The sequence below is a fragment of the Mytilus galloprovincialis genome, chromosome 12 (genome assembly GCF_965363235.1).
Source record: "Mytilus galloprovincialis chromosome 12, xbMytGall1.hap1.1, whole genome shotgun sequence".
NCBI lineage: Eukaryota > Metazoa > Mollusca > Bivalvia > Mytilida > Mytilidae > Mytilus > Mytilus galloprovincialis.
This window is the reverse complement of record NC_134849.1, coordinates 56,419,781-56,442,123: the sequence shown is the minus strand read 5'-3', so window position 1 is coordinate 56,442,123 and position 22,343 is coordinate 56,419,781. Positions and strand designations below refer to the sequence as shown.

The 22,343-nt window shown below is 30.6% G+C and overlaps 1 protein-coding gene across 6 annotated transcripts; it reads right to left on the bottom strand.

Annotated features, from left to right (window-relative positions):
- Positions 1-1,710: 1,710 nt before the first annotated feature.
- Positions 1,711-21,843, bottom strand: LOC143054312 (cAMP-responsive element-binding protein-like 2). Of its 6 annotated transcripts, none has more exons than XM_076227277.1 (4): positions 21,693-21,843; positions 8,355-8,582; positions 5,955-6,779; positions 1,711-2,568 (listed from the first exon to the last, which is right to left on the bottom strand). In XM_076227277.1, exons 1-4 carry the CDS (start codon positions 21,732-21,734, stop codon positions 2,563-2,565), a joined length of 1,101 nt encoding a protein of 366 aa, XP_076083392.1. In that variant the 5' UTR covers positions 21,735-21,843; the 3' UTR covers positions 1,711-2,562. The 6 variants fall into 6 exon arrangements, with proteins under 6 accessions (XP_076083392.1, XP_076083389.1, XP_076083390.1 ...); XM_076227276.1 differs by lacking the exons at positions 1,711-2,568; positions 5,955-6,779; positions 8,355-8,582 and adding exons at positions 14,683-15,384; positions 18,170-19,051; positions 20,400-20,627 and having other exon boundaries at positions 21,693-21,842; XM_076227274.1 differs by lacking the exon at positions 1,711-2,568 and having other exon boundaries at positions 5,506-6,779.
- Positions 21,844-22,343: the final 500 nt, after the last annotated feature.

The window sequence follows — 22,343 nt, the reverse complement described above, 5'->3', positions numbered from 1 at the left end:
ATCTCCATACGGTTCTTAAATGCGCATCTGTATGATATTTTCCTTATACTACAAACATTAATAATACAGCTACAAACATAGGGAAATCTACAATGCGCATTGATGCATCTATTTTAAAAATCAATATCAATTGATATAGGATTTTATGTGCCAAATTTAACAAAAGGTTTATAGGTCATTTTTTTAATCATTCATTGTCATTGTTTATAATCACGAATGTCAAATTCTCCACTCCGACGACCATAGCTAAGTACGTAACTTTCCGAAAATACTGTTTTCCTATTGGTAGATTAGTTCTAGTTATATAAACATGACCTAAATAGAAAAAAGTAGTTACATAAATTTGACCTAAATAGGAAAAATATAAACTTCGTGACGTGAATCACGTAGGCGAAAAAAACTGGGTGTTAAGCGTCGATTAAAATTCCCTTTTCCCTTTTAAATTTCCATATGAGTTGTAGGAAGGAATATACAGCCGCTGAAATAAGTCACTACTTAAATTACAGCTTCATGATAAATGATGAGGTGGATAAATGAAGAAAAATACACACAGTCTCTGAGAAAATTACTAGCAACGGAAAATCAATCACATTTCATTTTTTTACACAGATGTTACTAAAGGCATCAGATATTTGTCAAATTCTTTTATATATCCCCGAAGTAAAAGAGCGATATCATAATAGATGGAGGTAGATTTTTGTCCCAAATTACGCTCGGTATTTATTTTCATATTCAAAATAGATAAAAAGTATATAAAATCAAAGTAATCCAAAGGAATAAGGCTAGCAGTGCAGATCTCTGATTTATTTTTGCAAATTTCAAGATTACAATTTGCACAAATGTGCTGCATGACAATCGGAGATGCGTATTCGCTGATTTTTTTTAGAAAGAAACATTAATAAATTACTCAAGGTGACCTACATACGATAAACGTAAACATGAATAGGAACATTCGAGAAATGTCGGTAGTCATCGGATTTTTTTCAGGATTCAAGCGAGATTTAACAGGGAATTAGGAATATAATTTAACAGAAGTGAAACTTTCAGTTTTGCATCTGGTTTAAAATAAAAGCATAGAAAAAATACCCACGTAATTTGAAAAAGAAAAAAAAATCAGTTTCTCCCTTTTAAATATGTGTATTAATGATATTCTCAGTTCTGAATTTCATCCACTTTTTTGTTAGGTGTTTTCAGGAGGCAAACAATGAAATAATGGTCAAAATGGATATTTAATCGACAAAAAAATCATCTGAAACAACACCAACCCCTTTCATAACCAAATAGACGCCCCCTTGTGGTATCTTTTTTTTTTTTTTACAGTTTTCAGACTAACATTTGAACATTCATGTATATTCATTATATTATAAGGTTTAACATTTTGTTAATGTCTTAAAGTGATACAAAAGACATCACACAGCCATAGTATTTATGGACAATACGCCTTTAGTTGATTGAAACTGTTAACTTTAAAAAAAAAACCAGAGTTCAACCCATAGCTTCGAGTTGAATTTTTCTTGCTCAGTTTTAAGTTTCTTTTTTATGGGTATGTAGTGTTGTGTCTGTACTAAGCTGACTTATATTGAAAACATATTTTCTCCAGTAATAAGCATAGCAAACTCAGACGAAATGTACGGTTAACTTTATTCGAAATATATGACTGAAAGGAAACTAAATTGTTTATTCGAAATATATGGCTGAAATGAAACGAAATTTTTAGTAACCAATTTATTATGTAACAAAATAACAAACAATATAACAAGAATTCTTATAGATATGACCCAGGGATCTCCACATGTTAAATAAGGGTGGTGTTCGATCCTCTACCAACTAATTACAAGCTTCACTATAATTTTCTCAGATAAAAGATGCTTACTACTCTGTTTCAAAATAACAAGGATTTAATAAGATTTTCAAATTTTGCTTTTTAACTATATGTAATAAAATTATGAAAAGAATAATAGAGGTTGGTGGGAAATTGTTTCAATGGCACTACATGGTTAAAATAGAGAATTCTTAATATCTGGCAACAATTTAGAAACAAGAGGAGTAAACATCCATAGATCTAAGTTTTGAGATCAAACGAGGAAGCCTAAGAAATTTTATTCTTAATCAGTAAAGTTTTGAAAGACTTTTTGAAAGTCTACAAGCTTTAAAGGTTGTATACAATATTATAAGATATATTCGCTATTACATACATATATAAGTATTTTCAAGTAAGTACTTTAAAAGTATTGTGAATAAATAAATAGTGTCAAAATGATTATTTTATAATCTCCACCCTTAATATGTTTTGTGGTGATCCCTGGCTATTCATTATTTTGTACGACATGGTTTATGTGTGCAATTTTCATAACAAAATGTACTAGTAAGACCAATGTCATTTACTTCATCCGTCTAGTCTATGAGTCTTCTAAAGTTGAAATAAGTAGAGACACAAGATGGTGACACCTCTGACGATCGATAGTATAATGATATAAATAATAGTGAGAAATGTTTGTCAGTACGATATGAGATCTACAACTTCTGTGTTTCTGTTTATTGTGACTTTGTTTTGCATTTGCCTCATACCTAAAATGAACAGAAGTGATTGCTTCTTTATTCTTATTAATAAAACTTTAATTTATACATATAAGACAATACATATATTTAATATGTGAGGTATTGTAAAATTGATACCAATTTAAAGCGCCACTCTTACAACGACGAGCAACTTTTTTTGTTTTATTTTTTTGTTTTCTTCTTTTTTGTTTTTACTTTTTTATACTTTTTTTTTTATATTATTACATCATATATTTTGTATGCATGTTTTTAACTAGGCCTGTGACCTTTGTTTTTACATGTTGTTTAAAAAAAACCCACTATTTATCCGTTAAAAAGCAACTACGGCATATTTTAAATTTTAATAGTATATTGTTTTTGTACCAAACATATATATAGCTTTTGAAATGACCCAAATTTCTTCAGATTTTGAAATGTTAAGAAATGTGTCAAAATTGTAAATATTACTTTTTTTAAACCTACAATTATTATTACAATATTACTGGCAAAAAAAGTTTCCAAATAACATAATTTATAAATGCATGATTCTACAAAAAAGCAGCCATATTTTCAAAACGTGAATATAAACTTGGATTGAGGTAGCATGTACATGAAGCGTATTTTGCCTTATTAAAGTCTCTTTTTCATATTTAAACATATAAATACGAAAAAAATAATTAAAAAAAACACCTAAAATAAACAAAGATCCAGTGTGTTTGTAGTTGCATCTTTCATTGATTTTTTTTTATTGATTTTAATCATACTATATTTTCACTCTATAAAGCTTAACGAAATCAAATAAGTATGTTATGATAGTCTAGATGGGGTTTAAGGTAGCACAATACAAAGATTTGTTCACTTTCAATCAGACATCTTTAAACTGATGAAAGAATCTTTCAAATTGTGAGAATTTCATTATGACACAATTATTTCATAATCAATTGTTGTGTAATTAGTTGCTATATTGTGATGTCCACACTTGAATGAATTTATCGTCTTTGTTAAACAGTGTCAAGCAGTGTTGTGCAAGAATCTATAAAATATTTTGGGATGCTATGAATAACAAAGAAGCTAAATACATTCAAGTATGAACATCACAATCTAGCAACTAATTGCATAACAATTAATTATGTAATAATCATGTCATAATGAAGTTGTCACAATATGAAAGATTAATCATTCTTCTTTCTTTTGGTACCTCATTTATAAAATTTAAAGAAGGATGAGTAGAAATACATCAGTTTAAAGATGTCTGATTGGGGATGAAAAACCTTTGTATTGTGCTACCTTAAAAAAATAAAGAATACGTAGCAAAATGACAAAATATGAAAAAAGTTCACAGAAAACAAGGCCAAAATGGGAAAAAAAGGAGAATTGTTGGGTGTTAAATTATATAAAGACAGTCATAGGACAAGAGTTAGTTCCCACTCGAAACATGTCCTAACATTTCAACTAAACTCAATATTTTTCAAACAAATATTATTGTGTTACTGTTCGAACGATTTTAATAAAGTAGATATCAAAGGATGCAGAAATGTGTGAAGTTTTATTGTTAATTTGGCCATACTTTTTGTGTGGTTCGTTTTCATTATCTGAAGTGTTACACACAAATGAAATGTTTTACGATTTTAATTTGGTAAGAATACATTTAAAACTTTTAAAGAAATATTTTTCTTCGAGTTCATCTCGTCAGAAAATTAAAATGTCAAACATGAATAATATCATGACAAAACCCTAATCTGGAATCGAGACTGGATTCGAGAATAACTATAAAAATAAATAATAAAAAAGAGAACAATGGTCCAACCCATTAAAGAAGTAAGAAAAAAAACCCATCTAGACCATATGTTAAATCCGCTGAGGATTGTAATGTTAAATGATTTCATCTGACAGGAGGTAGAAAGGTTAAAAAAGGTCTAATTATTTTATTTTTTCCTATCTAAAACAAAAAAGAGTATTTATTCCTAATTTACAATCTATACTTATTAATATTAGATATTTAAATATACTTTAAAATTCAAATTGTGTTAATCAATACTAGCATGGCACTTTTAATATATAAAAACAAAAAAATCTTTTGAAATAATTTATTATTTTAATGGTTTCTAATTAGAAAAACGAGTATTTATTTTTAATTTACTATCTAAACTAAAATTGCATTATTAAGATATATTTTAAAATTCAAAAAGTGTTGATCAATACTAGTATGGCACTTTTAAAAAATATATAATATACCAAAAAAAAATCGTTTTAAAGATTCTAATTATTTTAATGTTTTCTATCTAAAAAAAAGTATTTATTTTTAATTTACAATCGATATTTCAATTGCATTTTTTTAAAATAATATATTTTAAAAATCAAATTGTGTTAGTCAATACTAGCATGGCACTTTCAAATATATGTAAATATACAAACAAATCTTTAAACAAAACTCTATTTATTTTAATGTTTTTTATTTGAAAAAAGAGTACTTTAAATTCAGAAATTATTACGATGTTTTTATAATTGCGAGAAATGCACGAGGGTTATCATAGCAATAATTATTTTTGTCAATTTTTTCTATTTGAATCAAACAGTTTTTTTTCTGAATTTTGCAAAACACAAAATCTCATTTTATTCTTAAATGACAAAATCGCAATAATAAATGCACGTAATAATTTTTGAATTTTCAGTTTTTATTCTTAATTTACTTTCTATACTTAAATTGCATTTTTGAGTTTCGAAATATATTTTTAAAATTCAAATGTGTTAATGTATACTAGCATGGCACTTTCAAAAAAATATAAATGTACAATTAGAAAAAAAATAATAAAAGTAACAAAACTAGTCACAAAAATATCTAATAGTTGTATATACACAATTAATGCCCTATAAACAACCTGGCCATTGAGCAATGGTGAAGTATGATACTTCTATTTGAGGGGCCCTATTTGAACCGGGATAATAATGAAATAAACAACACACAACAAATGGTACTTTGACTTTTAGGTATATAATACCAAGTAATCACCATAATTATAATCAACAGTGATATATACAAACAACTGAATATATTTTGAATGGCTATTCTTCATTTGAAAGTAGCTAGGTGTTTTTATTCCCCCTTTCAGAATCTAAAGAACTATCGATAATTGCATTGTTTGAACACCAAAGTAAATAAAAATACGTCATTGTTTGAATTTACATGTTAAGGACGTTTTGAACCAATCAAAACGTTTTGATGTACGCTTCTAAATAAAACACACTACCCAGAATGCATTAGATTCCGAGAAGGCGAGTTAAGAATCATCATTGGTCAAAAGGAAAGACAGAAACGGAAATTTGTCATTTGTATGTGTGTCAGGAATTAATTCAGCGCTGTTTGAACATTTCACATCCTGTATACACATATTTGTTGGATAGTCAATGAGACTTACCGAACGGTTCACTCGATTTCCGGTTGCTAAACTTGTACTGAAACCAGTACTACACACATCTTCATTTATATCTGTTGAGTTATAATTGTTCACTGGAAATGATTGATATATTTTGTCAACATTTAAACTACTTTCTGCAGTCAAATTTACAATATTCTGATCAATAGCATTGTTTAATGGTTGTTTCCCACTTTCATTTGAAATATCGCACTCTAATTTTGAATTCGTATCAGTAAAATCCATCAAATAGTTAATATAGTCTTGAAGACTTTTGCTATTTCCACTAGCATCATGAAACTGACTTCCCTGAGAACTTTGAGATGAAATTGATTCTATCGAATCAGGTGGCTTAATATAAGATGTTTCTATCTGTTCTTGTAAAATATCTTCATTTGCTAATATCCAATCAACAATTACCGTACTAGTGTCCATACTTTCACTTTCACTAGAACGTATGTCAATAAAAGCCTCAGGTGAGCTACTGTTACTCGGAACACTCTCTGCTTGGTCAGTAGTTGAGAATAAATTCGAATCCTGATAATTTTTCTCTATAGACAATGTACCATCTTGTTGTTTCGTGCATTGCATATGATTTATTCCAATATAAGAATGCTTTTCTTTCTTTGACAACGGTTCAGTTATAAGAGAAAACAATTTTGCTTTAACTGTTGGTGCTTCGTCAGAACTTAGTCGTAGGGCCAATTTTTTTCTTGTTATATTCAAGTCTACTTTTGACGTCATAGGTTTTGCTTGTTCTAAATTCAGACGCTTGATTAAATTTTCTGGTATTGTCCCAGAATCCACTTCTATGCACATTTTACGCCACTAGAAATAAAGATTGAAAAAAATAATGTATGCTGAACTGTATTGAACAAAAAAGTCAATACTGCTGCTGTAACATGTGTAAATGTGTTTAGAAATGGACACTTTTGTAAGTTGACACGTGTTATGGATTGTGTTCAGATATCCAAAGTGGACACGTTCATTGTAAAACTTGTTTAAAATATATATGTATACCAAGTTTATCTTAATAAGATAATAATTATAAGCATGTTTTATAGACGTTATGATAAGAGTTATCTGTCCTGATACGTGGGTGCTAATTCCTTTATACAAATCTATCATTTATATGTTAGTACAAGTCGAGTTAGCCCCTAAAACTACTTCTTGTGAATAAATATATATGAAATCATGAAATATGTGTTTTGACGATCTTAATGTTTATTGAAAACAGCAGTTGTATATACGAAACCTCTTGATATGATATGTCATAGAGAAATGAGTGTAATCAAACTCATAAGTAAATCAACTTTTGAATGTAGGTCATTGTGACCAAAATGTTTCTGGACCGCTTTGAATCTATACAAATGTCGACTATATTGAGCGTCAACATAGATGTAGTTATATGCTACCATATGTTTTTGAGAAGAAAAATATATGGGGAACGTGTCATGGGACACAAATGGTGCCCCCACTTGCATATAACGTTATAAAGGGACATAAAAGTGAAGCTTCCCAATACATACTTGATGTGATTTCTTGTGGTTATAAGCATTGTGGGAAATATTCATATTTAACAGTTGGTTGAGGCAAACTTATGTCAGCATAGTCAGAGAATCGAAACGAAAAAAGTCCTGATTTTTTTTCATTTGTAAAGGGGCATACATCTTGAAAGGTACAAGTGATGCCTTCCAAGTTTAGAATATGATCTGTGTTTTATGTAATAAGCATTGTGTATAAGTTTCATAACTTTTGGTTGAGGCAAACTAAAGTTAAAGGAAGGAAACCATTTCGAAACGTACAGACGTACTGACGGACAAGGGTAAAACTGAACACTACGGCGAGAAAAGTGGACAGCAAATTAAACCAGCATCATTATTACTAGCTATTTTTTTATACTATTGGTATATGATATTATAATATTTTATAATGTTTACATTGTTGTAATGCTATTCAATCCCTCGTTGTGTACATGTGTATTTCTTGATAAATAATTTATAAAATATTAAGGAAAAGTTTAATCGAAAATGTATAAATAATAACCAAATTGGAAATTTGTTCGTAATAGTTCACAAGAAGTCGCCATCTTGCTATCAGGGACAAAAGCGTCAGGTATTTGGGACATGGACCCCACTTCTTGGGCTCCACTGTAAAAAAAGTATATGTATAACCAAGACTTGGGGTTCGTCTGGATGGTAGAAAAGGTGTTGTAATGGACCAGTTATACCATTTATGGATTTTTGACACTTGGTATATGTCTAAACATTGTAGACAATTGTAAATATGGAAAAATATACTTTTTTTTACAGTGGGGCCCAAAAAGTGGGGATGGGATCCATACCCAAAATATCTGTGGTCAGTTACTTTCCCTCTTACTGACAATCCGTACACAAAACTTACTGTTTCAAGTTCTCTTCTGAGTTTAAAAATAGCCCTTTCTTTACACTTGACAAGGTCTTCTAGATATTGGTATCGTAGTTTTTTCCTCGCTCTGCATTCCCTGGCACTCTGTCTGCTACGTTCAACCTTTACTTTAGCATCAACGTTCAGTGGTCTTCTACCTGGACGTTTTCGGGCCAACTTTGCTGGGACTCCCGATGATTCCAAAATATCCATGACAGTGCTGTCCTGAAAGGCAAAATTATTTCATTTTTTACATTTCTTTTTGTTATAAGTTTGAAAATGGAGAAATTGGTATATTTTGTGTTTAATTATATTAGGAATAATTTCTCTGACACATATATACACACATATTTCTTATTTTTTGTGCGTTTTTCAAAGAAAAAATAATATATTTGATTTCAAACACATGCAGACAATAATACATGTGTGTGGAAGGGGGTGTCAACCAATATTTTCGTTAAATCATATGCGTTTGAAAATAGACGAGATGCTCCGCAGAGCGCAGCTTTATACGACCGCAGAGGACGAACACTGGACAGTTGGGGCAAGTATGGCCACAACATTCAAGATTGATACAGGTCTGAATTTGGATTGTGATTAAAAAGTTAACACAGCATGGGTTTCTGACACAGAATGAATGTGATCAAATGAACTTAAAATTATTTTTTTAGCTTTTGAGCAATACACTTTGCCTTTTGAATATAAATCCCCCCCCCCAAAAAAAAACATTTGAGGAAATTTTCTTTTTAATTTCTGAAATCTAAAATGAGAAAAATTGTACCATCTCCCACCGCAACCCCCTCCCCCATTTTTGTTAACCTACCACTTTCCCTTATTCCAAAAATAATCTCAATAATTTCAAATGGAGCTTGCAACAATAACTACTCATTTAAATACATCATAAAATATTGAAATATAAAATGACATACAGTCATGGTTAAAATTAATATTGATTAAAAGTAACTTCTTAAAATAAATGTATAGCTAATCATCTCAAGACAATCATCATTTCTAAATACATTATTTTCAAGCAGTGTAAACATAATAGTAGTCTTTAAATGGCATTTATATTGGATTACCTCCCTTACACTGCTTTTAAATTGTCTAAATTGTCCTTTAACCAGAGATATTGATACACAATAATAAGTTATTGTCCTAAAACAAGAACAAGAGTGCACATGCTGAAATGTCTCGCCTTCTATACTAATCATTCATAGCATGTTCATAGTCCTAAGTATAAAGCTAAGCTTTATTACAACTGTCACCTAAACTTAACATTAACCAAGATAACTAAACAAAGACCAATGAACCTTGAAAATGAGGTCAAGGTCACATAAACTATGCCAGGCAGATATGTACAGCTAAAAATGCTTCTATACAACATGTATAGTTGACCTATTACTTATAGTTTAAGAAAAATAGACCAAAACACAAAAACTTAACACTTTGCAATGAACCGTGAAAATGAGGTCACAGTCAAATAAAACCTGTGCGACTGACGTTAAGATCATAAAATATTTCCATACACCAAATATAGTTGACCTATGGCATATAGTATTAGATAAAATGACCAAAACTCAAAAACTTGTCTTAACTTTGACCACTGAACCATGAAAATGTGGTCAAGGTCACATGACATCTGCCCACTAGACATGTACACCTTACAATCATTCAATACAACAAATATAGTAGACCTATTGCATAAAGTATGAGAAAAACAGACCAAAACACAAAAATTTAACTATAACCACTGAACCATGAAAATGAGGTCAAGGTCAGATGACACCTGCCAGTTGGACATGTACACCTTACAGTCCTTCCATACACCGAATACACAAGCCCTATTGCTTATAGTATCTGAGATATGGACTTGACCACCAAAACTTAACCTTGTTCACTGATCCATGATATGAGGTCGAGGTCAAGTAAAAACTGTCTGACAGACATGAGGACCTTGCAAGGTACGCACATATCAAATATAGTTATCCTACTACTTATAATAAGAGAGAATTCAACTTTACAAAAAATCTGAACTTTTTTTTCAAGTGGTCACTGAACCATGAAAATGAGGTCAAGGACATTGGACATGTGACTGACGGAAATTTCGCAACATGAGGCATCTAAATACAAATAATGAAGCATCCAGGTCTTCTACCTTCTAAAATATAAAGCTTTAAAGAAGTTAGCTAACGCCGCCGTGGCCGCCGCCGCCGGTTCACTATCCCTATGTCGAGCTTTCTGCAACAAAAGTTGCAGGCTCGACAAAAATGCCTGTCTTAGACCCTTTTTGGCCTTTAATTCCTAGAATGTTTGCCCCATAACCCTTAAAATAAATCAAAATCTTCTACTTATGGTATAAAACATTGTGGTACAATGTCAGAGGAATTAAAATACTTATACACAACTAATTGTCCTGAAACTAGATAAATGCTTGTTTTGGGCCCCTTTGGGCCCCTAATTCCAAAACCATAGGGACCATAACCCCTAAAATCAATCCTATGCTTCCTTTTGTGGTTATAAACATTGTGTTAAAATTTTATTCATTTCTATTTACTTATACTAAAGTTATTATCCGTAAACCATCCGTCTTCGGACGACGCTGACGACGACGGCGACACCGAAGACGACGTGATACCAATATACGACCGCAAAAATTTTGCGGTCGTATAAAAAGAGTAGTTGCTCCTCCAACGGAAAATTTATAATAAAACCAAAAAAGTTTCTTAAAAGTCCCTCAAAGCTTCCATTTAACTTTTTAAAAAATAATGGAAGCCATTTCCCCTCTTCCAATTTAAGTACCCCGTTTTATGATGCAAACCTTTAGAAAGCGTGAAAAATTATCAACTACAGTTTTTGTTACTACAGAGTCACAGTTAAAATATGCATGGTGACATGTTCATGATCATATATATATACTAGAATATTTTATTCAACAAATTATATATATCTTTATTTCTTCCAATAATGAAGAGCATTAGTTAGAACGATAGTTAAAGTAAAATTGGACGGTAGGACAGTATATTTACAAACAATATATTAAAATTAACCTTTACATCAATATATAAAATGTAAAAAATGAAAAATAAAGAGAACACTTTTGTCGCAAAATTATCGAAAAGTGGTGATCCGAAGGTCCTGATCCGCAAAATTTGTCAAAGGACGGACACATGTTTTTTTGCCAAACAAATAATAGTGAGGAGTCTGCATTGAGGCATCACCAAATTTTTTTCAAAGACCACGCACTAGGGGTGGGGGGGGGGGGGGGGGTAGAATATTCGAGAACCCTGTTGTCGTATGTCCGTTGCTATCTCATTGGCGTTTATCGTAATGATTTTTTTTATTATTTCTCGTCTGTCGTCCTGAATATGCATTATATTTGCCACTGGACGTTAATTATTGCAGCTATTCGTCATCAACATTTCTTTTTTAAGACGTATTCTTATGCATTAAAATCATTCTTTATGTTTAATATCAAAAAATAAAATTAAAAAAAATAATAACTGACCACTTTAAGTCTGCTCCAACCTTTGAAATCTGTTTGCACCATTTGTAGATTGAAAATTACATATCCTTTCACTTTGAATATTCAATCGTGTTTACTTCTTATTTTGTAAAACTATTCCATTTATATCTCAGTGGCGAAATTTGATTTGCTAAGATGGTGAACTTCAGGGTTCAAAATCTATAAATAGTAACATATTGGAAAATCGAGAGTTCTAGTCTATTTTTATGACGTAAACAAATAACAGTTATCGTTCCTGAATTAGTTCACGTAATCACATAATGGTCATACATCTGAAAAATTTGACCATGAGCTTCATCCATATTTTCCAGATTGTTTCCAAAGATCGTCTGTGAAATATTATGAATAATACTTTTTCTTGTAATGCTTATTTATCTAAAAAAAATATATGAAAATAAACAAATGGTATTAAGGTCAATGTCAAGTAAACCAATAGAAACTGGTTATTTTCCAGACTTGATGAGTTAGCTCTTTCGGTTTGTACATTTTGAACATCACAGCGGAAAACTTCAAATGGTCATTGAATGAAAGTTTTTTTTTTGCCGTTTATGAATCGTCTATTATTGGTTTTTTTGTGTTTTTTTTTTAATGAAATATGTGTTATTTTAAAATTGTAATGTGTATAAATACTGTTTATTATGTTTATGGTTAAATATAAGTATAAATAAGTTAACGTAGGAACGATAGATTGTCAGAAATTCATGAATTGTATGTACTGATCTGTAATACTATTCTTAAATTGTCTGCATAAATTAAAGTATATATTCTTCAATCAACAGTTGGCTGATGGCCTTTTTATATCGACTTTGGGTCAGCTAGGTATAGTTACATAAGCTACAAGTATGTAAACAAGGATCGAGGCGTGGTATGATTACCGTAAATAAAAATAAAAAGATATGTATGATCGCCATCAGAGAAAAAAGGACGAAGTAAACAACCTTAGATCACCGTACGGGTTCTCTTGAACATGAGCCAAACCCATACCGCATAGTAGGCCATTAAAGGCCCCGAAATGACAATTATAAAACAATACATGATTCACGAGCTTGATCCATATTTTCCTTAATTACAGCTATAGTATTTGGAGTAATCATCAATACATGGACAAAACACTCGTTTCTTTGAAACTGTTAACCCTTCTGAAACACCAGAGTTCAAACATATAGCTTCGAGTCGAATTCGTCTTGCTCAACTATAAGTTTTCTATTTTTACGTGTATGTAGTGGTGTGTGGACTTTCGTCCTTTTTCTTTTGACCATAGGGGTATTGCCGTGTTTTATATGTTCTATTGGTCTTTTTCTACTTCAAGTCTTCAAACAGCGTTGATGAACCTTCATCAGTAACTCAATGTGAGATTTAATAGTCATAGACTTTCAAAGTCAGACTTTCGGTGCCATCACTAAGCTGACTAAAATTGTGAATATATATTTTTTCTGGTAATCATCATAGCAAACTGAGAAGGAAGTTACGGTTATCTTTAATCGAAATGTATATGGCTGAAATGAAACTAAATTCATTTGTTTATTCGAAACAAGAGTGCACACACTGAAATGTCTCGCCTTCTTTCTAATCATTGATTTTATGTTGATAATCCTAAGTATAAAGCTTGATTACAACTGTCACATAAACTTAACATTAACCAAGATAGGTAAACAAAGACCAATGAACCATGAAAAGTAGGTCAAGGTCAGATAAACCATGCCAGGCAGATATGTACAGCTAACAAAGCTTCCATACAACAAATATAGTTGACCTATTACTTATAGTTTAAGAAAAATAGACCAAAACACAAAAACTTAACACTGTGCAATGAACCGTGCAATTGAGGTCATGGTAAAAAAAAACCTGCGGGACTGACATATAGACCATAGTATATTTCCATACACCAAATATAGTTGACCTTTGGCATATAATATTAGATAAAAAGACCAAAACTTAAAAACTTAACTTTGACCACTGAACCATGAAAATGAGGTCAAGGTCAGATGACATCTGCCCGCTAGACATGTACACCTTACAACCATTCCATACAACAAATATAGTTGACCTATTGCATAAAGTATGAGAAAAACAGACCAAAACACAAAAACTTAACTATAACCACTGAACCATGATAGGTCCGATGATACCTGCCAGTTGGACATGTACACCTTCCAGTCCTTCCATACACCAAATACACTAGCCCTATTAATTATCTGAGATATGGACTTGACCACCAAAACTTAACCTTGTTCACTGATCCATAAAATGAGGTCGAGGTCAAGTGAAAACTGTCTGACGGACATGAGGACATTGCAAGGTACGCACATACCAAATATAGTTATCCTATTACTTATAATAAGAGAGAATTCAACATTACAAAAATTTTGAACTTTTTTTTCAAGTGGTCACTGAACCATGAAAATGAGGTCAAGGACATTGGACATGTGACTGACGGAAACTTCGTCACATGAGGCATCTATATACAAAGTATGAAGCATCCAGGTCTTTCACCTTCTAAAATATAAACCTTTTACGAAGTTAGCTAACGCCGCCGCCGCCGCCGCCGGATCACTATCCCTATGTCGAGCTTTCTGCAACAAAAGTTGCAGGCTCGACAATATATGGCTGAAAGGAAACTAAATTGTTTATTCGAAATATATGGCTGAAATGAAACAAAAATTTTAGTAACAAATTTATTATGTAACAAAATGACAAACAATATAACAAGGAATGCTATAAATAGATATGACTCAGGGATCTCCACATGTTTAATAAGGGTGGTGTTCGATCCTCTACCAACTAATTACAAGCTTCACTCTAATTTTCTCAGATTAAGGTTGTTTGCTACTCTGTTTCAAAATAACCAGGATTTTATAAGATGTTCAGATATAGCTTTTTAAAACTATATATGTAATAAAACTATGAAAAGAATAATAGATGTAAATGGTAAATTGTTTTTATAGCACTTCATGGTTAAAACAGATAATTCTTAATATCTGGCAAAAATTCAGAAACAAGAAGAGCAAACATCCATAGATCAGAGTTTTGAGATCAAACGAGGAAGCCTAAGAAATTTTATTCTTAATCAGTATAGTTTTGAAAGACATTTTGAAAGTCTACAAGCTTTAATGGTTATATACAATATTATAAGAGATATTCGCTATTACATACATATATAAGTATTTTCAAGTAAGAACTTTAAAAGTATTGTGAATAAATAAATATTGTCAAAATGATTATTTTATAATCTCCACCCTTAATATGTTTTGTGGTGATCCCTGGCTATTCATTATTTTGTACGACATGGTTAAGAGTGCAATTTTCATAACAAAATGTACTAGTAAGACCAATGTCATGTACTTCATCTGTCTAGTCTATGAGTCTTCTAAAGTTGAAATAATTAGACATTTCTGACGGTCAACAGTATAATGATATAAATATTAGTGAGAAATGTTTGTCAGTACGATATAAGATCTACAACTTCCGTGTTTCTTTTGACTTTGTTCTGACTTTGTTTCACACCTAAAATGAACAGAAAGTCATTGCTTCTTTATTTTTTATTATAAAAACTTTAATTCATACATATAAGACAATACATATATTTAGTATGTGAGGTATTGTAAAATTGATACCAATTCAAAGCGCCACTCTTACAACGACGAGCAACTTTTTTTGTTTTATTTTTTTGTTTTCTTCTTTTTTCTTTTTAATATTTTTTTTATATAATTACATCATATATTTTGTATGCAGTTTTTAACTAGGTCTGTGACCTTTGTTTTTACATGTTGTGTTTTGTTTAAAAAAAAAACAACACTATTTATCCGTTAAACAGGAACTACGGCATATTTTAAATTTTAAAAGTATATATTTTTTTGAGCAAACATAGCTTTTGAAATGACCCAAATTTCTTCAGATTTTGTAATGTTAAAAAATATGTCAAAATTGTAAATATTACTTTTTGAAACCTACAATTATTATTACAATATTACTGGCAAAAAAAGTTGCCAAAAAACACAATTTATAAATGCATGATTCTACAAAAAAGCAGCCATATTTTCAAAACCTGAATATAAACTTGGTTTGAGGTAGTATGTACATGAGAGTTGAGGTAGTATGTACATAAGAGTATTTAAAGTCTATTTTCATATATAAATATATATATATACGAAAAAAAAAAAAAAAAAACACCTAAAATAAACAAAGTTCCAGTGTGTTTGTAGTTGCATCTTTCATTGTTTTTTTTTTCTTTATAGATTTTAATCGTACAATATTTTCACTCTATAAAGGTTAACGAAATCAAATGAGTATGTTATGATAGTATAGATAGAGTTTGAAAAAAAAGAGAATACGGAGCAAAATGGCAAAATATGAAAAAAGTTCACAGAAAAATAGGCCAAAATGGAAAAAAAATGGAGAATTATGGGTGTTAAAATATATAAAGACAGTCATAGGACAAAAGTGAGTTCCCACTCGAAACATGTCCTAACATTACAACTAAACTCGATATTTTTCAAACAAATATAACTTAGTAACTGTATGAACGATTTTAATAAAGTAGATACCAAAAGATGTAGAAATGTGTGAAGTTTTATTGTTTATTTGGACATATTTTTTGTGTGGTGCGTTTTCATTATCTGATGCGTTACAAACAAATAGAATATTTTACGATTTTAATTTAGTTTGAATACATAGAAAACTTTTAAAGAAATATTTTTCTTTGAGTTCATCTCGTCAGAAAATTAAAATGTCAGAGCATGCATAATATCATGACCAAAACCCTAATCATTTCTACATTTTATGGTATTCATTTCATAAAAATCAATCATGTAGTTAATTAAAAATATTTTTTAAAAAAAATATTCATTTTAGATGAAATGATAGGACATTTTATGAGTGGGAACTCACTTTAGTCCAATGACTGGAATCGAGAATAACTAGAAAAATAAATAATAAAAAAGAGAACAATGACCCAACCCATTAAAGAAGTAAGAAAAATAACCCCCATCTAGACCATACGTTAAATTTGCTGAGAATTGGAATGTTCAATGATGTCATCTGACAGGAGGTAGAAAGGTAAAAAAAGCTAATTATTTTATTTTTTCCTATCTCAAAAAAAGAGTATTTATTCCTAATTTACAATCTATACTTATTAATATTAAATATTTAAATATATTTAAATATACTTTAAAATTCAAACTGTGTTAATCAATACTAGCATGGCACTTTCAAATATATATATATATATATACAAACAAATCTATTTAAAAAAAAATAAAAAAAATCTTTAAACAAAATCTTAAAAAAAAAAATGTTTAAAAAAAAATGTTTAAAAAAAAAATCTAATTATTTTTATGTTTTCTATTTAATAAGAAAAAAAGAGAACTGTAAATTCAGAAATTATTACGTTGTTTTTATAATTGGAGAAATGCACGAGGGTTATCATCGCAATAATTATTTTTTCAATTTTTTTTTATTTGAATCAAACAGTATTTTTCTGAATTTTGCAAAACTTAAAATCTAATTTATTCTTAAATAACAAAATCGCAATAATAAATGCACGTAATAATTTTTGAATTTCAGTTTTTATTCTTAATTTACTATCTATATTTAAATTGCATTTTTGAATTTCGAAATATATTTTTAAAATTCAAATGTGTTAATCTATACTAGCATGGCACTTTCAAAATAATATATATTTACAATTAAGAAAAAATAATAATATAAGTAACAAAACTAGTCACAAAAATATCTAATAGTTATATACACAATTAATGCCCTATAAACAGCCTGGCCATTGAGCAATGGTGAAGTATGATACTTCTATTTGAACCGGGATAATAATGAAATAAACAACAAACAACAAATGTCACTTTGACTTTTAGGTATATAATACCAAGTAATCACTTTTTTATAGAATCAACAGTGAAATATACTAACAACTGAATATATTTTGAATGACTATTCTTCATCTGAAAGAAGCAAGGTTTTTTAATTAGCTTTTTCAAAATCTAAAGAACTATGGGTAATTTCATTATTTGTACACCAATGAAAATATAGCTGTGTCACTTGTTGAATTTTTTTCGTTTAGGAAGTTTTGAACCAATCAAAACGTTTTGATGTACACTGAAAAAAGCATTACCCAGAATGCATTAGATTCCTAGAAGGCGAATTAAGAATCCTCATTGGTCAAAAGGAAAGACAAAAACGGAAATTTGTCATTTGTCTGCGTGTCAGGAACTAATTCAGCGCTGTTTGAACGTTTCACATCCTGTGTACCCTTATTTGTTGGATAGTCAATTAGACTTACCGAACGATTCATTTTATTTCCGGTTGCTAAACTTGTACTGAAACCAGTACTACACATGTCTTCATTTATATCTGTTGATTTATAAGTGTTCATTGGAAATGATTGATATATTTGGTCAACATTTAAACTACTGTCTGCATTAAAATTCACTATACCCTGGTCCATAGCAATGTTTAATGGTTGTTGTCTGCTCTGATTTGAAATATCGCCATCTTGTTTTGAATTCGTATCAGTAAAATCCATCAAATAGTTCACATAGTCTTGAAGACTTTTGCTATTTCCACTAGCATCATGAACATGACTTCCCTGAGAAGAACTCTGAGATGAAATTGACTCTACCGAATCAGGAGGCTTTATATAAGACGTTTCTGTCGGTTCTTGTAAAATATCCTCATTTGCTAATATCCAATCCACAATTGCTGAACTAGTATCCATACTTTCCCTAGAACTAGCGCTTATATCAAGAAAAGCCTCGGGTGAACTGCTGTTACTCGGAACACTTCCTGATTGGTCAGTATTTGAATCCTGATAATTTTTCTCTATAGACAATGGACCATCCTGATAATTTTTCTGTATAGATAATGCACTATCCTGATAATTTTTGTCTATAGACAATGCATCATCTTGTTGTTTCGTGCATTGCATATGATTTATTCCAATATTAGAATGCTTTTCTTTCTTTGACATTGGTTCAGTCAAAAGAGAAAAGAGTTTAGATTTAATTGTTGGTGTTTCGTCAGAACTTAGTCTTGGGGCCATTATTTTTCTTGTCATATTCAAGTCTACTGTTGACGTCACAGGTTTTGCTTGTTCTAAATTCAGACGCTTGATTAAATTTTCTGGTATTGTCCCAGAATCCACTTCTATGCACATTTTACGCCACTAGAAATAAAGATTGACAAAATGTTGTATGCAGAGCTGTATTGAACAAAAATTTCAATACCACTGTTACCATGGTTACATGTTTAACTGTTTATAATTGGCTCACTTTTATAAGTTGCCATGTGTTATGACTTATGTTCAGATCCTCAAAATGGACACGTTCATTGTTAAGCATATAAAATGTAAACCATGTTTATTTAAATAAATAATAAATTATAAGTATGTTTTGACGTTGTCGGCGCTAATCTCTTTACAAAAAACATTTATATATTAGTACAAGTCGGGTTAGTCCCTAGAACTACTTCCTGTTAATATAAAATCAAGTACAAGTCGGGTTAGTCCCTAGAACTACTTCGTGTTAATACATATATAAAATCAGATTAACTATGAAAGCATGAAATATGGGTATTTTCTTCAACGAACAGTTAGCTAAAGGCACATCGGCTTTGGACCGGGGACCGTAACGCAAAACCCATGTGGTGACGAGTCTAACCAAACTCATAAATAAATCAACTTTTAAATGTAGGTCATTGTGACCGAATGTTTCGGGGCTGCTATGCAAGTGGACTTATTGGGCGTCAACATACATGCAGTAATCATGCTACCATACGATTTTGAGGGGGAAAAAAACTTTATGAGTAATGTGTCATGGGACACAGGTTATGCCTCACTTGCACTTAACGTTATAAAGGGACATAACGCAAGAACTATAAAAATGACACTACCCTATACATACATTCACGATCTGAGTTCTAAAGGTAATAAGCATTGTGAAAAAGATTGATAACATTTGGTTGAGGCAAACTTGTTAGAGAATAGTATATGATATTTTAATATTTTTTATAATGTTTGCATTTTTGTAATGCTGTTCCTTTAACCCCTCGTGGTATAAATGTACATTTCTTTATAAATAAATTTGAAGAAAATTTTAAGCTAAAGTTGAAAATGTAGCAAATAAAAATCATTAACCAAATTGGATTATCAATCGTGTACCTGCATCATATTAAAATTCAAGCTCACAAAAAGTCGCCTTCAGGGATAATAGAAATGTCAGTCCATCAGGTATTTATGGCATGTCCCCCATTTTTGGGGCTCTGCACTGCAAACAAGTATTTTTAATACCAACACATAGGGTTCGTGTGGATAGTGGAAAATGTAATGTAATCGACTACTGGTGGATTTTTTAAACTTGGTTTATGTCTACACATTATAGACAATTGAAAATGTGAGAAAATAAACAAACTATTGTTTTTTTTTCAGTGTGGCCCATTATATGCCCCAAATATCTGATCAGTCCGCTTTTCCTCTTCCCCTGACCTCTTACTGACAGTTCAGACATACAACTTACTGTTTCGAGTTCTCTTCTAAGTTTAAAAATAGCTCTTTCTTTACACTTGACAAGGTCTTCTAGATATTGGTATCGTAGTTTTTTCCTCGCTCTGCATTCTCTGGCACTCTGTCTGCTACGTTCAACCTTTACTTTGGCATCAACGTTCAGTGGTCTTCTACCTGGACGTTTTCGTGCCAATTTTGCTGGGACTCCGGATGATTCCAAAATATCCATGACTGTGCTGTCCTGAAACGCAAAATTATTTCATTCTAGTTACAAATTTGAAAATGTAGAAATTGGTTCATTTTGTGTATAATTATATTAGGAATAATTCCACTGACACATAATCACCCATATTTCTTATTTGTTTGTGCGTTTTTGAATGAAAAATTACATATATTTCAAATCATTGACATGCAAACATTAATACATACAACTGTTAATTCATATGGTTTGAAAATAGAATAAGGTAGTTGCTCCTTCAACGGAAGATTTAAAACTCGAAAGGTTTCTTGAAACGGTTCCTCATTGCTTCCATCTAATTTTCCCAACACCTTCCGCCTCTTTTAATTTGATTACCCTGTTTTTATGATGCAAACTTTTAAAGATCGTGAAAATTATCAACTACCGTGTTTTCTATCACAAAGTCACAATTAACTATGCATGGTGACATATGTTCGTGATCATATAGAATATTATTTTTAACTAATTATATGTTATATATCTTTATTTCCTCTAAGAATGAAGAGCATAAATGAGATCGATAGTTAAAGTAAAATCGAAAGGTAGGACATTATATTTGAAAAACAATATATTAAAATAAACCTTAACATAAATAAACTAAAACGTGAAAAATGAGATACGAGCGCATGGAGAAAGGTTATTGATGTCTTTTTTTTTTCTTTTCTTCTCGCAGAGTTATCGATAGGTGGTGATCCGAAGGTCCTGATTCGCAAATATTTGTCAAAGGACTTGCAGAATTTCGGGATTTTGCAATGCAAATAATAGCGAGAATCGAGTTTGCAGGCATCAACATATTTTTCTTCTTCTCAAGAATCACGAACTAAGGGGGAAGAAGATTCGAGAACCCTCTTATTTCCCATTGGCGTTTTATATCGTAATCATATTGAATGCATTTTTTTTTTATTATTTCTCATCTATCGTCCAAAATAAGCATTATGTTTGCCGCTGGACGTTCATTTTTGCAGCTCCCTGTTATCAACATTTATTTTATAATTCGCATTCTCATGCATTAAAATCATCCTTTATGTTTAATATAAAAATATAAAATAAAAATAAATATTAACTGACCACTTTAAGCCTGCTCCAACCTTTGAAATCTTTTTGCACCATTTGTAGATTGAAAATTACATATCCTTTCTCTTTGAGTATTCAAACGTGTTTACTTCTTGTTTTGAAAAACTATTCCATTTATATCACAGTGGAGAAATTTGATTGGCTAAGATGGTGAACTTCAGGGTTCAAGTTATATTAATAGTATCATACTGGAAAATCGAGATAGTTCTAGTCTATTTTTATGACGTAAACAAATATTAGTTGTCGTTCCTGACTTAGGTCACGTAATCACAATTTGTTATTATTCTGAAAAATTGGACCATGAGCTTGATCCATATTTTCCAGATTGTTTCCAAAGATGAAATGTGACATTTTATAGATAATACTTTTCATTGCGATGCTTATTAATCATAAAAAATATGTATTTGAAAATAAACAAATGGGTATCAAGTTCAAGGTCAAGTAAACTACATTTTTCCAGACTTGATGAGTTTTCCACTTGATCAGTACTTTTTTAACATCAAAGAGAACAACTCCAAGAATGAATATTGTAGGCCTATTAATTTTTAAATATTGTTTGCCGTTTATGAATGATTTGTTTTAGGAAATATGTTTTTTTAATATAATGTTTATGAATATAATAGTCAGTACATTAAGTAGACCATA

Coding starts and splice junctions, on each gene's coding strand:
- LOC143054312 (XM_076227273.1), bottom strand. CDS start 21,734: ATGGTGCAAAAAGATTTCAAAGGTTGGAGCAGGCTTAAAGTG. Junction 20,628..21,692: donor GTTGGAGCAGGCTTAAAGTG/GTCAGTTAATAT, acceptor TTTGCGTTTCAG/GACAGCACAGTCATGGATAT. Junction 19,052..20,399: donor TTAGAAGAGAACTCGAAACA/GTAAGTTGTATG, acceptor CTTTATTTCTAG/TGGCGTAAAATGTGCATAGA.